The 18,967-nt window shown below is 51.1% G+C and overlaps 1 protein-coding gene across 1 annotated transcript in view; it reads right to left on the reverse strand.

Annotated features, from left to right (window-relative positions):
• The window catches only part of LONRF2 (LON peptidase N-terminal domain and ring finger 2), a 34,646-nt gene extending 20,880 nt beyond the window's left edge, over positions 1–13,766 (reverse strand). Inside the window, exon 1 of the mRNA XM_083820176.1 lies at positions 12,876–13,766. Coding sequence (XP_083676302.1) covers positions 12,876–13,665 — 790 coding nt within the window. The 5' untranslated portion in view covers positions 13,666–13,766. The remainder of the gene's footprint in view (positions 1–12,875) is intronic.
• Between the last annotated feature and the right edge of the window lie 5,201 nt (positions 13,767–18,967).

Genomic DNA, 18,967 nt, shown 5'->3' on the forward strand with positions numbered 1-18,967 from the left:
CAGTTCTTCCATGGGATCTTGTCTCAATTGCAAAAGTTTGTGTTTTAAACAAAAAAGCCACTGCAGAGCACAAGGGTGTCGCAAAGGCTGCAACTCTTGCTAAAGCAAAGTTCACAGGCTCCCACAACGTGAAGGGAAAATACCAAGCTACCAAAAAAAAACTAAGCCAGACCAGAAAAAGCTACATGTACCAGGGCTCGTTCCTGCACTGATGAAGTCTCCATCAGAAAGCATAAGGTGTGGCCCACTTTAATGAATAACTGGCCAGGAATGTTTAGTTAACCGAGCAAGAGAGAAAGGGAACGGGGGGAACAAGTTCCCAGCTTTGCTCAAGGAACAGTATTTATGAGAATACAGCATAACAGGTTCTCTAGAGGGAGGTCAGGCAGCCAGACAAGACTCAGTAGCTGGAGCCCTGCCCAGCCTCCTTCATTCAAGTTCACCCCATTCGGAGGCGAGGCGGCGATGCCTGCAGGCACGTCCCGTCACCGGCACAGGGCTAAGGGCCAGCCTGCGGACAGCTGGCACCTGGCGAGGTCCGGGAGGTCTTCTAGCACCCATCCACTGGAGCAAGCAGGGCTGGTGGCAGGGCTGTGCCGCACGGATAGTCTGCAAACCACGAGCTAACAGCTACCAGAACCACATTAGGTGATAAAAGGCACTGTGGGCCAGGAAAACTCAAACAAAGCAAACAAAAAAACCACCACCAAAAATCAAAACAAAACAACGCTGGGCTATGTGATTTCCCAAGGTCAGATGGATTGAGGCATCCTATTCTCAATCAGCATAACCAGCACCAAGAAGAGCTGTCCCAGCTGGCTGATGCCAACCTAGCTGCAGGTAGGTGTGGAAGTGGAAAGAAAGAGCAAGTATCCAGGTATAGCTTAAATAACGACTTGGATTCTATAAACACCGTGCTATTGAGTTGTTTCACTCTTATTTGTTGTGGGGAAAAAAAACTAGTCAGAGGAGGTAGATTGAGAAGGCTTGAGGACATGCAGAGTTTATGAATGCTACTAGATGTTAGTATAGTACAAAAAAGCGTCAAGTTCATTTAAAACAAAGCCACAAAATCACACAATAACCAGTGGTTTGCTTTAAGATAAGGTACCCGTTCTTTCTCACAGAGGTTAAGGAATATTAAGGAATAAAAGATTTCTCCTATGAAATGACTTCGTATCTCAGGCCAAATTAAAACAGCGAAGCGCAGAAAATGTTGCTGTTTCCACAATACCAACAGATGGCATTTCCTGAATCAAAGTCTTCTGGGAGCCTGCAGCTGCACAGCAAAATTTATGTTCTTGTCAGCATCGTGTATCCACCGCTGAGGCTCCCAGGATCTGTGGCTCCGGGCAGCCAGGACACAGAGTCTTCCTAGGAGCCACAGGTCCTGGGAACCTTCTCAAGTGGCATCCTCCTTCCCAGCCTTATTCCTACAGCATGAGATGATGCCTGAGCATCACCCAGCACTGAGGGACTCGGTGACTCTGCGCATCCTGGACCCTCTTTGGGACAGCCAAATATCACCAGTACAGACTGTGCTTGCCAACTTGCTCAAACAGACGCAACAGCCAGCTCAGATTTTCCAAAAATGTTAACTTTCTACCCCTCTTTGTGAATTCAACATCAGCTCCGCTCACACCACCTTTGCACTCATTTGCAGATGTTCGGTAGATTGCGCTTCTACTTACACAGCAGCTAACACCCAAAATTACTTTTCCAGATATGCTCACGCCTTCATGTTTTAAAAATACTACACTGGTTGAGTTCAGGAGTCTGGCAGAGAAGAACATCACTCCCCAAAACCTCCTTGTGCTAAAAAGAAAGCGAGAGCAATTAGAGAGTTCTCCAAATAGGACGTGGATGATAAGAGTTTTTCTGCAATAAACTACTCCTGAGATTTCTTCTTCATTTCACGAATGGAGCACAGAAAAAAATAGTTGAAAGTTGCTAGAACTCCCTAATCCTTCTTATCTGACATTTCTTCCTAGAAGAGCGTTTTATTCAAATCTACTTCAGTCCTAAGCATATTTCCTCAATAAATGAGCATAACCAAAAAAGCGTCATTACAAAACCCCCCGAGTTTCGCTAGCAAGAGTCAACCTGTACAGGACTTTAGGGGAAAAGCTTCCCCCATTTTACCGTAACTCCAGCCACTGGAGAGAGGACGAAATTTGCCTTGCTCTTATGTTGTGCATTCAGTTCTGAACAATTTGGTAGTGAAAGTTTTTTCATAAGCTTTAAAAATAATACGGAACATCTATTTTCATTTCAATTACAAATTAGTAGTATATATTAATTAACTGAGTAGCAATCTAGTTCTTCTCCTCCAGACTTCATGCAAGCATGAGTCTGCTCAAAAAAAACCCAGAACAGCATGTGGGGGTGTGTTGTCTGGTTGGGGAACAAAGGCAGGAGCACACTTGATGAGATAATTAACAGAAGCAGCAAAGACACTCGGGGCATTCAAATAAAACTTCAGTCTACAACAAAGATGAAAAACAAGTTCAGCTCCCCAGAACTGAAGAGGGATGACAAGCATGATGCATGCTTGCCATCAGCAAACCCACAGTTTCTCACTTAGCAGCCCACATTAAATGGATTACATAAAAAAAAAAAAAAGGCTTTCTGAACCTCATGGCTTTTCCTCCTTGCATTTGTATCACTGTCAGTCTTTTAGCACGTGAAAGCAAACTAAGACCCCAGAGGAAGCACGCAAGAATCCAGACGTGGGAGCTCCCTTCTCCACCAGCCCATTCTTGCAGCCAGGCACACTTCAGCTGATTTGGAAGTGGGCACTTGCAAACAGCACTGTGCAGGCAAACGCACCTGATGGCCTGGACAGGCGCGGGGGCTTCAGCAATGTCCTTTTATAAAGGGCACACGTTACCCGGTGCAGTTTTGGATGCCATAATACAAGACAGACATAAAACTACTAGAGAGTGTCCAAAGGAGAGCTATGAAGATGTGAAGGGTCTGGAGGGGAAGACGTATGAGGAGCAGCCGAGGTCCCTCCCTTGGTTTGTTCAGCCCAGAGCAGAGCAGGCCGAGGGGAGGCCTCATGGCGGCCTGCAGCTCCCTCACGAGGGGAGCGGAGGGGCAGGCGCTGAGCTCTGCTCTCTGGGGACAGCGACAGGACCCGAGCACGGAGCTGGGACAGGGGAGGGTCAGGCTGGGGGTTAGGGAAAGGTTCTGCACCCAGAGGGTGGTCGGGCACTGGGACAGGCTGCCCAGGGCAGTGGTCACAGCACCGAGCTGCTGGAGTTCAAGGAGCCTTTGGACACCGCTCTCAGACACATGGTCTGGTTTTTGGGTGGTCCTGTGTGGAGCCAGGAGTTGGGCTCAGTGACCCTTGTGGGCCCCTTCCAACTTGGGATATCTTATAATTAAAGAAAAAGGTAAGGCCAAATAGGACAGCTATCGGTAGTTCCTATGCAGACAGAATATGACCCTGTATAGGATCGGATGAAGCAACCCCAGGACATTCCCAGCCCTGAACTCAGATCTATCTCCAAGATTACACAACTTGGCAGACTATGACCAGTCCCTTCCATAAACTTTCTGTCATGCAGAAGCAGCACGCTGCTTCACAGCACAGTGGTGCCTCAAACAAGCAATGCTGCCAGACGGTCAGCAAACGAGTTTACAAGCTGCAAGACTGCCCCAAGAAGCAGCGGCATGGGGCATCACGCTCCTCCACTCACAGCGGGTGCCACGCAGCTGCTGTAGCGCTGGGTTTACCTGTCCAAAGCCGCCTCCTTCCACATTCACAATGCCTTGAGTTGTCATAATAAAAATACATAACCTCTTCCTTCAGGTTCTGTCTGCCATACAGCTCTATTTTTTAATCTTCATACAGATACCAAGTTATTTGCCTTCATAGCTGTAAGGCAAATGACTTGACACTATTTGAGAAGGTAACTACATGCAGTGAATGGAGGTGTGCATTACACATTTCAAAATGCCACCCCAAACCAAAATCTTCCCTCTTCACCTACACGAGGGACTAGAAAACATCACATATGAGGAGTGGCTGAGGGAACTGGGGTTGTTTAGTCTGGAGAAAAGCCTGAACGGAGACCTTATTGCTTTCTACAGCTACCTGAAAGGAGGTTGCAGTGAGGACAGTGTCACCTTCTCAAGGGACAAGCGACAGAACGCAAGGAAATGGTCTCAAGTTGCACCAGGGGAGGTTTAGATTGGATATCAGGAAGAATTTCTTCACAGAGAGGGTGGTCAGACATTGGAGCAGGCTGTCCAGGGAGGTGGTGGAGTCACCATCCCTGTAGGCATTATAGAGGTACATGGCACTAAGGGACATGGTCTGGTGATGGGACTCAGGAGGTCAGGCTGATGGTTGCACTTGGTGATCTTGAAGGTCTTTTCCAACCTGGATGATCTTATGATTCTGTTGTACAGCTGGAGTGCCTGAATTACAGCCACTACTTCACCAGCAGCACTGAAGCTACATCCCTTTGCCTTTCCTCACAAAAATACAAGAACATCCACACACTTGCTTCCTTGCCCTGGAGCATGCTTGCATAGATAGCTTCTGGTCTGGGGGAAATGAAGACATCAAGACACTCCCTTGTATTATCACTTTGACTGAAGAGCATGGGTGACAGATCAGCTAGGCTATTCTTAAGAACATACAATTTCCAGACTGAATTAACTTTTCTCTGGGCCTCGGTTCTTTGCCTTCTGCTGTTGAGAACACCCTCCAGAAAAAGAAGAGCCCAGACATAAGAACATAGATTTTTTTTTTTTTTATATGGTTGACAAAATGCTTTGGATTCCCAGTGGTTTTATTTCGGGCTCAGTGAGTAAGTTCTCAACAAGGAAGCTCTGTATATTATTTAAAGCTGGACTGTCATCACCACTCAGCACAGCTAATCACTCCTCCCCTCATTACTCAAGAGAAACACTGTAAGAGAAGCTGTATGCTGCCTGGAAGAAGTGCTGCCATAAAGAAGGTACAGCTAGCTTCATGCCCAGACTTTCAGATTGTCCCTCTGGCTTAATGAGGCAGAAGCATGTCAAACCAATTACATTAACCTACGGCTTCGTTTGCATTCCCACGAGTGTAAAGCCAATGAGAACCTTGCGTACAAACCAACTACAGTGGCGAATTTCATGGTACAGCACAAGTCCTCAATTCAAGAACGTCCCGGCATACAGCTAAATGTAACAGACCACATTATCCACACCACCTATCAAAATCCTAATCCTTCCACGTTTTCGCTAGATGCACGCTACTCCCTCCCACTTTTAATTGCTTGAATCAACACCACCTCGTCACATTTTCGGTTTCCACTCTACCTTTTGGACATTTGAGCACTGCCTCAGGTGACATACCCCAACTCCATCTGTGGCTGCTTGGCACTAGTATAATAAAACTATTGAGCACACAAATGTGACTCATTTTCAATGTTTACTAGCTCTCACAGCATTTAGTTTGGGGTTCAGGCAAGGTTTCCTAACAAAGCCCTTTCTTAGAGAGGACAGCAGCCTCAGAACTGAAGTACCCTCTCAAACAGCAGGTACAAAACAAGATGATAACAGATTAAAGTAGAAATACAACAAGCAAACCTAACACAAACCAAACCCAAGCGGTCAAACCCTTAACCGATCTTCAAAACACTCAAGTGAATGGCCGAACGCCCCATACAAATGGGCAGCTGCGCGAGGTGCACACGAGTCCGTGATTGCAGAGACTCCTGAGACTCCTTGTGCCTCACTGCCAAGCAAGACCAGACAATTAGGTCTGCCACAATCACAGAGAACAAGATCGATTTACAGTGAGATATGCTATCATAACACGACCTTACAGGTGATTACCTAGTTGCCCTTTTAGCCACCACCAGTATAAAAACCGCATTTCTACCAGTTGCTCTTCAAGTCTCTGTAACCTTCTCTTTTTCCAGTTAAAGCTTATTTCAGCCTAGAATTTCTGATTCTCTGCAAGTTGCAAGAAGGACCTTCTTGTTTCTCAATTACTACCCCACTGCTTTTGTCCTCAGAGCAGATCATGTAACACATCTGTACAAGAGAAGAAGAGTGATGAAGTATCCTACTCATTTTCAGATTAGGAAGCCCAAGTCATTTTCATAGATGTCTTCTTCCAAAAGCAGAAGACACTTTATTTTAAACAGTAAGAGGAAAAGAGAATATGCTGAAGAGACTTGAGCAATCCTAGAGAGGGAACTATGTTTACACGTGAGAAAGTTTCAAGAATTTCGGAAGCAGCTCAATTATTTATAAGAAATTACAGCTAGATAACATACACAGAGGGCAGGAGGGGAGAAGCTATCCTAAGTAGTACACTAAGTTACACGAGCAACATTATTTAAAAAAAAAAAAAAAACACTCAAAGACTGCCTAGGGTACTGCACCATGCCTCCTTCCCTTGGTGGCCACCATGGACATGCTCCCGTTCACCATGCCCAGGTCTCACGTTGCCCCTGGTCCTGCAACCCTGCAAAGCCCCTGCCTTCTGCAGGCCCTCTGCAAGCAGACAGCGCTGTCAGAGATCCAACAACGGGATCTAAGCATTAAGCTGTGAGCTCTTTGCAAATCAAGAGTAATACGAGCTCCTGCTCCCAAGCACTTCACAGGTTTCCAGCAGTGTCATATGTGAAGCATTCACTACTATTTTTCAAGCACTACCTCAGTTTAAAAAAAAGGGGGGGGGGGGGAGCCTGCAAAATATTTTAAGCTTCAAAATAACATTCACCCTATTCAAAAATTTCCAGGTAATCTCAATGCCTACTTTTACACATTTTTGTGCCCATGTAAGACAGAAAAAACAGGTTTGGGGGACATGCTTAATTTGGGCAGATTCCAAGAGATGCTTTTACAAAAGGATGGTAGAGTTTCTTTTTTTTAGCACAGATCATCCAAGAAGAAAGCACCTACTATCTTTTGCAGCATGCAATTTCAAAAAGACTACCTCTCATTCTTCATTTAGAAGTCATACTTTCCTTCAGTAGCTATAAAATTAGATATTCTTTTGATAAATTATTAAAACGACTGAACTATTTGCCATTCTGAGAGTCATGACAGTCATCTACCAGCTCCCCCACTTTGTGTTTTGTTTCTTTTATATAATGGCTGGTACAAAGTCAAGAGGCTTATTTCTTTACCACTGGAAATCAGCAGCGTTCTCAAGACACTGAGGAAAGAAGATTTGGTCAATCTATTTTTTAACAACATCTGAGAGACAGCTGACCTTATCTTTGACAGCAGCCCTCTAGAAATAGTGCACCGACCAGAAAAGACTATTAAAGCGTACTAACACACGATTCAAATATGTGGTCTGCGAATGATCTCTAGCTGTTTTCTTTGAACGATGCTTCTTCAGTGCACGTACATCACTAAGGAGCACAAGTCCTAAGAAAACAGTGACAGAGTTAATAGAACGTGTCCTGTGGCATCAGTCATCTCTATAAAATATTTTTATAGTGTGGCGTTCTACAAACACTTCAGCAGCTTCCCCCAGCAGAGAGGGGACTCCGTAGTTTCTTTGCTTCTTCTGACCTTCGCTCACAACCAAGACATCAAACCCTTCACCCACCACTCCTGCAACGTGGCAGCGCCAGGAAGCTGCCCCGGCCCACGAAAAGGAGGCTGCACCGTCTTTTTTCTGCCCTTATCTGAAAAAACTCAGAAGCAGGCTTAGAAGGCAAACACCCCAGCAAATCGTTTTTGGAACACGGCAGAACACTTGCCCAAAGCCTTCTTACTCATCGCTGTAATCACTCAGCCCAGCTCCAGGAATGCTCTGCTCTCGGTTCACCCACGCCGTGCTCCCCGTGAAGCAGTATTCCCCCACAACTCCGCTTTTATCTAGCAGGAAAACCCAAGGCAGCTGTTCTTGAATCAGCCTGCACCGAAGCGTCACTTAAAACAAGAAAGCCTGCAGCTGTAACAGGTTGAGAGCCAGTATAGGAGGTCAAAAGGCACAGCAAGACACACTTATTTTTCAATTTACAGCACAGATCTTTTTACTTCTCCCCTCTCATTTAACAGTTACTGATGTAAAACCATACCCAGCCTACTAAATCGGACCCAACCTGGGGCACAGACATGAGCTCTGTTAACAGACCCTGCCCCTGGCTTGCAAAGGGGTAACCTCACATTGGCCCAGCACACTGGAACAGACACACACTTCTATAGCGAAGAAAGTCTGGGCTCCAAAATCTGCACTTTGTTAACATATTTTAAGTCTCAAAGCCGATGATAGTGAAAATGCATCCTCTGTACTGATGTGGAACTACAGGGAGGAGGGATGGAAAGCCAAAAACACCTATGACTTGCCTGTGTACCTACACCAGCAGCGTGGCACAACTGATCTTGTACGCAAAGACATTGTCGTGAACAACTGCACGTACAGACCAGAGGAGATGTGAAGGTCAAGAAGACCAGGTTGCTTTGCAGGTGCTCTACCCCAACATCCCCACGGAGGTGAAGCACAGCACGCTAGGGTTGGAGAGCGGGAACTGGCGCTGAGCAGCTGTCCGAAAAGGCTGCATCTGCTGGAGAGCAGGCACGGTTTGGCTCGGGACGTCATCCTCACATGCCTGGTTCTCCCTTTATGGCTCTTTTCTGCTGCCTCCCAGCCTGCTGTTCCCCCCCCCCCGTAATTGAATTCTTACCAAGGGAGAATTCAGCAGGCGCTAGATAAATTTCCATGAATGGCTTTACCACAAAATAAATTAGTGCTGAGTGGCCACATTAAGTTTCCTTTTGGATCGGGCCAATTTCTGGTGAACCTCCACTGGGATGAGGAAAAGGGAGAAACGTCTCTCCACTGAGGCTCACCCAAGAGAGGCAGAGCCTCCTCCTCCCACCAAAGCCCAGGAAAGTGCCCACATTTTGTTTCTCACCATGTCCCACGCCTCAGGGCCAGCACGCTGCTCTCCACCCCTGAAGATACTAAGGTGGACTGCGTATGAACTCGTCTCCTCAGCCCTTCATCCACGGGAAATGGGGACGTGCAGGCAAGGCGGCCCTCTCTGTGGGCTCGGGAAGAAAAAGCCCCCTTGTACCTGTACCATCCGTCCTTCACCAAGGTTGAAAAGCATGGTGGAGTTATCTCCTACAGCCTTACTCTGAACCCCTGGGGGGATTAAAAACAAAGGTGCTGGGCAATCTGAGTGGTTGTGTGCATCGGCAATCCCCCCCAGGAGAACCTCAGCTCTGCTGAAGCTGGTGCAGGAGGCTGGAGCCGCTGCAGCCACGCGCTCCGAGCAGGCGTTTTCAGGCTTATTTACAGGAAAGGCATGGGATGCTAATAGGCTGCCTCAGTAGGAAGAAAGGCACAGAGGATCGGCAGCTGAAGGAATGAGTCACCACTACCCAAATCCCCTTACGGTCTCTATGTTTGTTTGCTTACTAGCATGCTCTCACCCTGAGAAGAACACGGTCTCCTTCAGATCTGTGCTGAATCTAATTTTAAAGCCAGCAGACTAGCACAAAATGTGCAACGAGCTCCCGCCTGGCCTGCACGAGACAGCCTATTTCTTGATAAATACTGCTCCCTGAGAATGAACCGCCTTGCCGTGTCCCTCCCCCGCCGTGATGCAGTCTCCAGCCCTATAAAGTTACACACGTTACTTGGGAAAAGCCCTGTTCGTTATCTCCCCATTAAGCAACAGCCACCTGCTACCTCTGAAACTGGGATTCGCTTCCTACAAGGACAGAAACCACGCGCTCAAAAGCACATCCTCAAAACACCTGTTCATTTGCCATCGAGATCTAGCTTCCCTCCACTTGAAGGGTCTGTAGGCTTGCACACACACAAAACAAACGTACTACCCCCAGACACAGTCCCACATAAGCCCATGAGGTCAGAGAACCAGGGAGAAGAGAAGGGGTGGCAGGGAGGAAACCCACCTCTGATACCCCTGCCTCATTTCCCTGGGGAGCAGCCAGCACGCTGGGCATTGCCCAAATGGCAACGCTCGATATTGCGATGGCTGCACGGCACAAAGCTTGGCACCAGAGCGATCCAGCTGGAAACAAACGCTTCCTTTCAAGTGGCCTGACACGTGCTTGCTTTGAAGGAGCGGTAATTAGATACCTTGCAATAACCAGAGATCTATTCCAACGTCTGTGGCAGGGAAAAAGCCAGTGACTTTGTTTAAAGCGGTGGAAACGACCAAGCTGTGGGCTTCTCAAAGGATCAAATCCTAAAGCCAATTTTCTCAACAGCAACACCAAAAAACCCACACCCACACCTGAACCCGCAGCAGAATCCACCAGAACAAAGACAGAAGCAGCGGGGACACCAAATCTGACAGTTCAGGACAGAAGATGAACATACTTGCAGCAAAGAGTAAGCCATTTCCACTGGAGACTGACTGGTTTCACTGGGAAAAGGCGACAACTTGAAGGCCGCGGGTGTCTTTTTAGACCTGCGGATAGGAGCAGATACTCCAGATGCTGCCAGAAAGAAGGGAAGACCACCCCAAGTGGCCTTTTACAGCCCAGCCTGCTCACAGCAGGCTCAGGGGACCTCAAGGATTGGTGTTCAGACCAGAAGACACAAGGTCGCAACCAGAACGACAGAGCCAACTGTGAGGCGGAAAGCTCGCTTTGAGACAACAGCTGCTGTCACACCAAGGCACATGCAATGGGCAGAGCAGGGAAACATGAGTAAAAACCCCACCGAACCACACATCAGGAGGCCTGGAGTCCTCCTAACTTTGTAACTTTGTACGGCAATCATACAACCCACATGGTCATGTGTCTTTCAGTTTCTGCTCCGCTTTCGGAAAAGCAACGAAGATACCCACTGCCGGGACTCCCGGCAGCAATGCCCAGAGGTGGAGAAAGCTTGAAACAGAGCCATGCTCTGACAGCAGCTTGGCCTGTGAGGAACCACAGCAGGTACACATGGGACACGAAGGAAGGTCACGGTCTGGGGGATGGAGTGGGGGCACCTGCCCTTTGACTGTGGGGACTTGGATCCGCTCCTGGGAAGTCACCTCATGGCAGCCTCCAGTCTTAGGGCTTCAAAAGCTGGCAAGATGCCCACCATCATTCCCAATTATCATTTAACAACGAAAAACCGTATGAAGCAGCTTCGGCCCCGCTTACGGAGCGAGGAGCTTCTGAACAGGCTCCCGCTGTGCCCCGAAGGCCGCGGTATCACTGTTATCCCCGCAGCAGGCAGGGCTGGGGACACGTGCTGCAGGGACAGCACACACAGGCCCCCGGCCCCACGCTGCGTCCTCCCCGCACGTGCCTTCCAGCTGCACCTCCCTCTCCCCGTGCCGCTAACAACTCTCCGAAATCCACATCAGCCTCTCGCTTCACCCACAAGATGCTGTTTTGCCCAGCAGCGGGGCCAGAACCCAAATATTTTTTTCTTTTTTTTTTTTCTTTTCTTTTTTTTTTTTTTTTTAAAGAGGCTGCCTTGGTGAAAACTCACTGCGTCCAACAGTGACCTACATCGAGCCTCTCCCCTCCCTCCGCTTCACCTTCCTCCCCGAGCTCTCCGTCCTGCCCTACTTTAACAGAGATTACTTCAGCTAAACCGTGTAATAGTTTTACGGAGAGCGGGCGAGGAGCGCGCGGCACTCGCCACATCTGACGGCAGAAGTGGAAAAAACAGCACAACCACCGGCTCCTGCGGCCAGCCCCAGCTGCGGGGTGGTGGCATGCTGTGCTGCACGCAGCGCTCGCCGCTCAGGTGCCCTTCAGGCAGCCGTGGCAAAAGAAATGCAGCCGTGCCAGGGCATAACGGTGTGTTTCTCTCCACAGCGTGTTTCTCCCTGTGGTGCGTTTGTTTCTCTCCACCAGCTGAACAATGGGGAACATCTCAGTCCTTTGCCGCTGGGTGACAACACCAGGAGCGAGGAAAGCAGTTTTGCTGAAAGGAGGGAAGGAGCTCTCCCACCAAGGAGAAGCACCACTGCCTTCTTGCTTCGTCTCCCCGTGAAGAGATTTGCCCATGGGTTTTCATCCCCGTTAGCACGGCAGAGCCTCACTCTCCCCCTCCTCCCCAGCTGAAGCAGACAGATGCCCACGGTGGGCAGCCTGGAGGATCCCAGGGGGTTTGCCGAGATCCCTGCTCCCCCCAGCCCCGTGCCTCCTCATGCATTTTCCACACCACTCACGCCGTGCCGCCCCCCGCCGCGTTCAAGGCGAGTGAGCAGGGCGCACGCACGCACACCAGCACTACTACCAGGCTACAACCCAGCGAGTAGGGACCCAAAACAACCCAGCTTGGGCAAACGGGGGCTGCCACATGTCTGGGTGGGCAGGAAGGCAGGATACGGCATTTTTATCTAAATCCTGACTCTTTGGAGAGCGCTCTGCGTGCAGAACTACGGCATGCCTGAGGAGGTTACGCTCAGAACACAGGCAGCTGGTCTCTACGGGTCGAATCACGGATTTTTCTTGCCACAGCATAAGACGGGAAGATTTATTTCCGGGCCTGCACACCTATTGATGTTTTATTGCTTCCGACAGACACTGTTTGCTGAGAAGACGGCCGCGCGTGGCTGGGCGCTCACGCATCTGCTCCACCAGCCGGCTCCTTCCACGAGGTCGCGGCGGCGCCCAGCGCAGCCAGGGCCGCGTACCCTCCGCCAGAAGATGGTTTCCCCACGAACACGGAGGGAGGATTTTCTAGAAACGCTGCGCAATGAGTCATCAGCTGCGGGCGGCTGAACGCGAGGCACCTTCCAGAGCGAGCACCACCACGAAAATAACAGCGGAACAAAAATAGCAGCGCCCTGACTGGGTGCTGGGGGTGGGGGGGGGGGGACACACAACACGCTTTCATTCCCAAAACTTGGTGCCGAAACTTCTCCGCTCCCCCAGCCCTCCCCACCCCTTCGCCGGGGGGACCCTCCCCGGCGGCTCACCCATCTCCAGCGCCTCGTTGTACTTCTCCAGGGCGGCCAGCAGCTCCTGGCGCTCCCGCAGCGCGTCGCCCTCGGCTCGGAGCCGCCGGGCCCGGCTCTCGGCGGCGAACCACTTCTGCAGGAGGTTGCCCAGCACCACGTTGACCCGCGGCCGGGCGGCCGGGGACGGCGGGGAGGCGGCGGCGGCGGAGGCGGCGGAGGAAGGCTCGGCGGGGCGCCGCGGGCGGTGGCAGCGGCCGCAGTCGCCGGGCTCGGCGCAGCGGCGGCAGTGGGTGTGCCCGCAGTGCAGGGTCACCGGCTCGCACAGCAGCCGCCGGCACAGCGGGCAGGCGAACAGCTCGGGCGGCCGGCAGCAGGCAGGGTCGCCCAGCCCCTCGCCATCGCCGCCGCCGCCGCCGCCGCCGCCTCCCCAGGGCGGCAGGCGCAGCTCCTTGTCGCGGATGCTGAGCGCGAAGCTCTCGGCCAGCTCCCGCAGCTCGTCGGGCCGCAGCCGCGCCAGCCGCGCCGCCGCGCCGTAGGCGTCCAGCGCCTCGGCCATGCGGCCGGCCCGAGCCAGCGCGTCGGCGCGGCGGAGGCACAGGCCCCGCTCGGGCTGCGGCAGCTCCGCCAGCTCCGAGCCGTAGATCTCGGCCGCCAGCTCGAAGTTGCCGCCGCGGAAGGCCTCCTCGGCCACCTGCAGCATCTCCGAGCACGGACCCGCCGCCGCCATCGCCCCGGCTGCCGAACCGGTGCCGGTCCCGGTGCCGGTCCCGGCCGGGGGCAGCGCGCAGGGCCCCGGGCCCAGCTCCATGCCCCCGCCGGCCCCCGGCCGCCCCTACTCCATGCCGGGCCCGCGGCGCCGCCGCCGCCGCCGACTCCTCCGGCTCCTTCCTGGGAGGGGACGGCGACGGGAAGGGAAGGCGGGGCGGGCCGGGGGCGGGCCGCGGCGCTGCAGCAGGGGGGCGGCGAGCCCCGCTCCGCCCTCCCCGCACCGCCCCCGGCTTATGCAAGGGCCGCCCGGTTGTGTAAGGCGCCCCCGGGCCTCCCCCCGGCCGCCAGGTGCCCGCCCGGCCCCTTCCTGCCCCGGCCCCGTTTCCTGGTGCCCGGCCCCGGAGGCGCCGCTCGGGCCCTTCCCCGCCGAGCCCCCTCAGCGCCGGGGGTGCCTGGGGGGATTGCTGAGGGGTGTGTCCCCCGCCATGCTTCCCGAGAAAGCCGAGCACGTGTTCTCTTTTAAAAAATAAAATAAAATACTAATAAAAGAATCCCCAACTCTCAGAAAAAAATCCTTTTCTGTAAGCGGCAGCGCTGCCAACTCAGCTTGGGATCTGCAAGTCGTGCTGAGCGCTGGCTTGTGCATCGGCAGCAACAAGAAAGATAATGCAGCTGGAAGTTAGTTAATCAGGCGTGAGTCAGAAAGGAATCCAACTTGCTCCGCAGGAATAACAGGAGTAAAAAAAAAAGGAAAGAAAAAAAGTAGGCAACGTTTATTTTAGACACAGCTGTAAACAAAGCGTCTGGGGGAACGGGGAGGCTGTCAGCCCGGTGAGGAAGTGCCGGTCTCCAGTCACTTTTGGGGTTGCAGCTGGGCAGGGGAGGCTGTGGGGGTCTTTGCCTATCTCCTGTAAGGCCTTAAGGCCCCTGGTGAGGACCTGTCACCCCATCACCACACCTCACTGCAGGCGATGCCCACGGGTGGTTTTGGCCTGCCTGCAGCCCTGCTGCTTCCCCAACGTGCCCGTTCTGCACTATGGGTGCTTCTGATATTGGTTCTTTGAGCAACGCTCACTGCTCTGACACTTGCATCACCTCCAGGGCTCGAGGTTTCCATCCAAAGTCTGACCTCCGCATCTCGCATCCATTCATCATTCCCTATCTCGACATCTTCACTTGGAGTTATGATGGGATCAAATCCCATTGCCATTTTATCAAAGTCCGCTGGGGACATTATTCATAAAAGATGGGGCACATAAAAGATGGGGCAGACGTGGTGTGGTTCTGCCCCATCATGGCCACCTCGCAGAAACCTAGGACGAGGAAAACATGGACTCGCCTCTTGAGCCACCCACCAGCGCTGCCTCTGGTTCCTGGGACCCTGACGAGGAGCAGCATTTTTGCTGATGGCTCCACCCGGCTCTTGCCGGGAGCCTCCCTGCAGCCCTCCTGCAAAAGGAGGCACCAGGCGAGCGCGTCCTGCCACGCTGCTTCTCCCCACGTGTCTCGGCACTGCTCCCTGACAGCCCTTCGCCGTCCCTCCCGGTCGAACGGTGCCGGTCAGGCAGGCGATGTGCCGCTGTGCGTGTCACCTCACGCTGGGGTGGCCGCGGCCCTTTTCTCATCAGTGCTTAGCAGGCGCTTCCAGCAGCACCTTTCACGGAGGGAGGCCGCTACTTTATTTAGCGCCGCGATCGATGGCCCCGTGGTGTGCAGCCTCTGGGTTTTTGAAGGCATCTGCTGGCGAGTGAACAAAATTACCTCGCTGCTGTTCAAACTGGCTCAGCGAGGCAGCTTTCCCTCCTCACCCCTCCCCGGTACAGAACTGCTTGCCACCGGGGTGTGAGCACGCCTGCTTCTCTCTTGTCCTCGATGCCTATTTCAGGGACCACATTCTTTTTTGTTGGTCTTTCTGCTCCAGAACGCAATTCATTGCACGTCTAGAAATGGCATTCCCCTGCACTTATATCCCCAGTTTCTCCCTTAAAGCTTTGCCAGTCTGCTGGGCCAAATGTGGTGCAGTAAGAGAAAGGCAACGAGCTACGGAGCACTCTCAGTGGCCGTGGAGCTGAAACACGGCTCCAGGTACCTCTTAATACTTTGCAGGTAGGAATGATATCCTAAGAAACAGCAAGAAATGGAAGGCAAGAAACTAAAGGAAAACGATTAACGGTCTATAATTTAAAAGCTCATGCTTCTCACCGAGACTATTGGTAGTATGCCCAGGTTATTCAACCGAGGTCAGGAAACGTGACGTGGGAAAATCCTGCCAAGAAGTTCCCTTAGAGCAGGTTCCCAGTGACACAGCCGTGTGGCTTAAGGCTCCTTGCTGGGTGAGCTGAGAGTGACTGATTGCAACAGCAGAGTAGACTTTTCATAAACCACCTGAACACCGATCAGAAGTTATAATTTTTACTGGGAAAAAAAAAAAAAAAAAAAGGCTGTAGCTGTTGCATAGGATTAAAACGTTGCCTTCTGCAAGAGATGAAGGACCTCCTCTTGTACTCATGGCAAAACTTCTGCTGGCTTCTTCCTCAGCACAAAAAAAAAAAAAACAAACAAAAAAAAAACCCTCTCCCCAAATTAGCCACTGTGTGAGCGGCTGTTAGAAGTGCTCCCCAGTAGGTTCTCAGCAGTACTATTTTTTTTTCCTGTTAATAACATGCTTCCACCCTGGATTAGCCCCATAACGCTGTATCAAGCAAAACACAGTTGCAGAAGTTGCCTTCCAAGGGGAGGATTACAGGTGCTTGCTCCTCTGAGTCACTGTTAAACACTTCAGAGTTGACACTGGCTTTCCTTTACGTTTGCAGTCTAACTTTCAACTTCTTCCTGAGGCCCAGCTTCCCCAACATTTTCCTTCGGGGTAGAATTTTCCCTGAAGGAGAAAGGAGGGGAGGAAGCGAGCTGGAAATGAGAGCTGTTACATATTTGGAGGACATTTTTAATTCCTCTAGCACGTTTCTATTCCAAGATACTTTGAAGTGTTAAACTCCGGTTTGTTTTGATGTTCTTGCGGAGGAAATCTGTCTTTTATTGTCTTGGAATAGCTTAATTAGAGAGGAGTGATAGGATATAATCAATGCACAGGCACACACACGTAACACCACACTGAAATGTTACTGAAGTTGTAAAGTCAAGCACATCAAAATTAGGATAGAGCATAATTAATGCCATGTGCGCTTATTTAATTTGCCTCCTCCGTGTCTCCTTTAACTGATACATTTTTTAATTCATCTGTTCATCTGTTTTTAATTCACTGTTTTCTCTACAGGACACACACCTCTTGCAGTGCACGGGGAGGACGATACTCAGCTAATGGGCATCCCAATGATATCAGTCACCGCACAGCCCCCCATGCCTTTTAATTTGTACCAGTCATACCTAGCTGCAGGAGCAGAATTATACATTTCCTCATGTGCTTTAGCATAAAATTGAGGGCTACAGCACTGGAATATTTCACAATTTCATATTTACATTTTCCACAAAAGCATGAGCCAAAAGGGATGAATACTACCCCCTCTAGCAGAGGGGGAGTCGAGGTACACATGAATTAAGTCTGGAGCTGCTGCTAATTTGGGGCATTTGATTCTGGGAGCTTGACATTTCAGAATAGGATTTTTCAGATATGCAGACGCTGTCAGAAGCACAGTTTCCTCTGGTTGAGCTGCAGTTGGACACAAGTACTCAGAGTTCAGTCAGAGTTTGGTCCTGGGCCTGAGCACTCTTAAAATGAGAGCCATACAATTAGCAATCCCTCTCTGAAGGCATGATTTAAATGACTTACACTTTGGCAAACAGAAAGCCTGCAGCAGAGTGCAGAGCCCTGCTCTCCCAGCCAGCACTCGACTGCTTTTCTCTTTCCCTAATCACGGCCTCATTTATCACAAGCTTTCCAGCTTTCAAAAGAAAAGGTCATTCTGTGATTATTATTACCATTTTTTTTGTCAGTTTAATGAATTTGCCCTAGCCGAAATAGCAATAGTACTACTCTTATTTATTTTATTTTTGTATGAAAGCCTTTTTTTCGGAAGCATCATTCTTATAAAAGAAGCATAGGGTAGTGCCAGTGATGAAAATGGTGCTAGCTAAAAGCTACTGATGTAAACATGATGAAGAATCCCCCCTCCCGCCCCCAGAAGAAGGTTAATACGCTTAATCCAGATGCTGTGAATCACAGGGGCTGTTTCTGGAGGTTCTCCTCCTTCCTTGCAACACCCCGGCAGACGGGTCCTGTCCTTTCAGCGTGACACGCGCGTATCATGTACGAAAGATATTATTCTTAACTACATCCTGCATGGGCTGACTGGAAGATTAAACAGATTATTAACTGTCCAACAAATCATTAACACATCCTATGATGCAGAAGGAGCCAATTAGTTGAAGAGTCCTACTGGACTCCCTTCAACTAGCTGCCGTGCGGAGCAAGTGGCTCCTCTCTCCGAGATAAGCGCCCATTTTCCAATGGGGGAGCCACGGGGAAGGGCGACGCCAGCAGCAGCCCCCAGTGGGCTGGGGAGCAGCTGCTGTCCCAGATGCTGTGGATGTGGTTAGCTCGTTTGAATGAGGTCTCTCTGCTCTTCAACTGCTTTGTTATTCCCTAACGTAGAGGCAGGGAATTTTTCAGTCTCGTTTGGTAAGCCACGCGTCAGCTTGGATTTTCAGAATATCCCAAATACTTTCCATTGTGCTGGTTCACACGCCTGATGAAATAGCAAGACCTCTGTTTTGCTCTGCTGCTGGTGCCGTCAGGACTTTCGGGAGGCGCAGGGCTCGAGCAGGATGTCCTCTTGTTGCTATCTCCACCACTGTGTACACGGGCTCCATTGCAGGGTGCTCTGCAAACAAACCCGCGGTGGAAATGGGTGAAGTGATACCAGCGTTGCAATCTCTTTTTTTTTTAAGTGGGGTTTTGCACAGCCCCACTCGCACTGCTCCTGCTCTGCTACACGTGCTTCAGCTCAACAGCATCTGGATCCAGCTGGAAGCTAATGGCCCAAACACGTACCCGGCGTGGGTGGAAAGTGCCGCCGACAGGCTCAGGGCGCGCCAGCACGTCCTAAAGCAAAGGGAGATGACATACACCGTGGCAAGGGACCCTTTTGGTACCTGGCGTCCAGCTTGTTTTAAAAAGCAGGACAGCACATCGTGGTTGGTGTCGTGCCAAATCCCTTCGTGTGCCAACAGCCCGGGGTGGGTGTTCCTGCCGGCAGGCGTTGGGTGCCACAGCGGGACACCCCGCAGGCACAGGGGACATCGAGCATCCTCCAGGGCCTCTCCTGTCACTGCTGCAGAAACAGGTCTCAGGCAGCTGGGCTGCCATGGAAATGCAGGTGGGATCCATGCTTCTCAACGTACTGTCCCTCCTGGTCCTGCAAGGACGTAATTATCACCTCAGGTGT

This window comes from Anser anser (assembly GCF_964211835.1).
Source record: "Anser anser genome assembly, chromosome: 1".
In the NCBI taxonomy this organism is placed as follows: Eukaryota; Metazoa; Chordata; class Aves; order Anseriformes; family Anatidae; genus Anser; species Anser anser.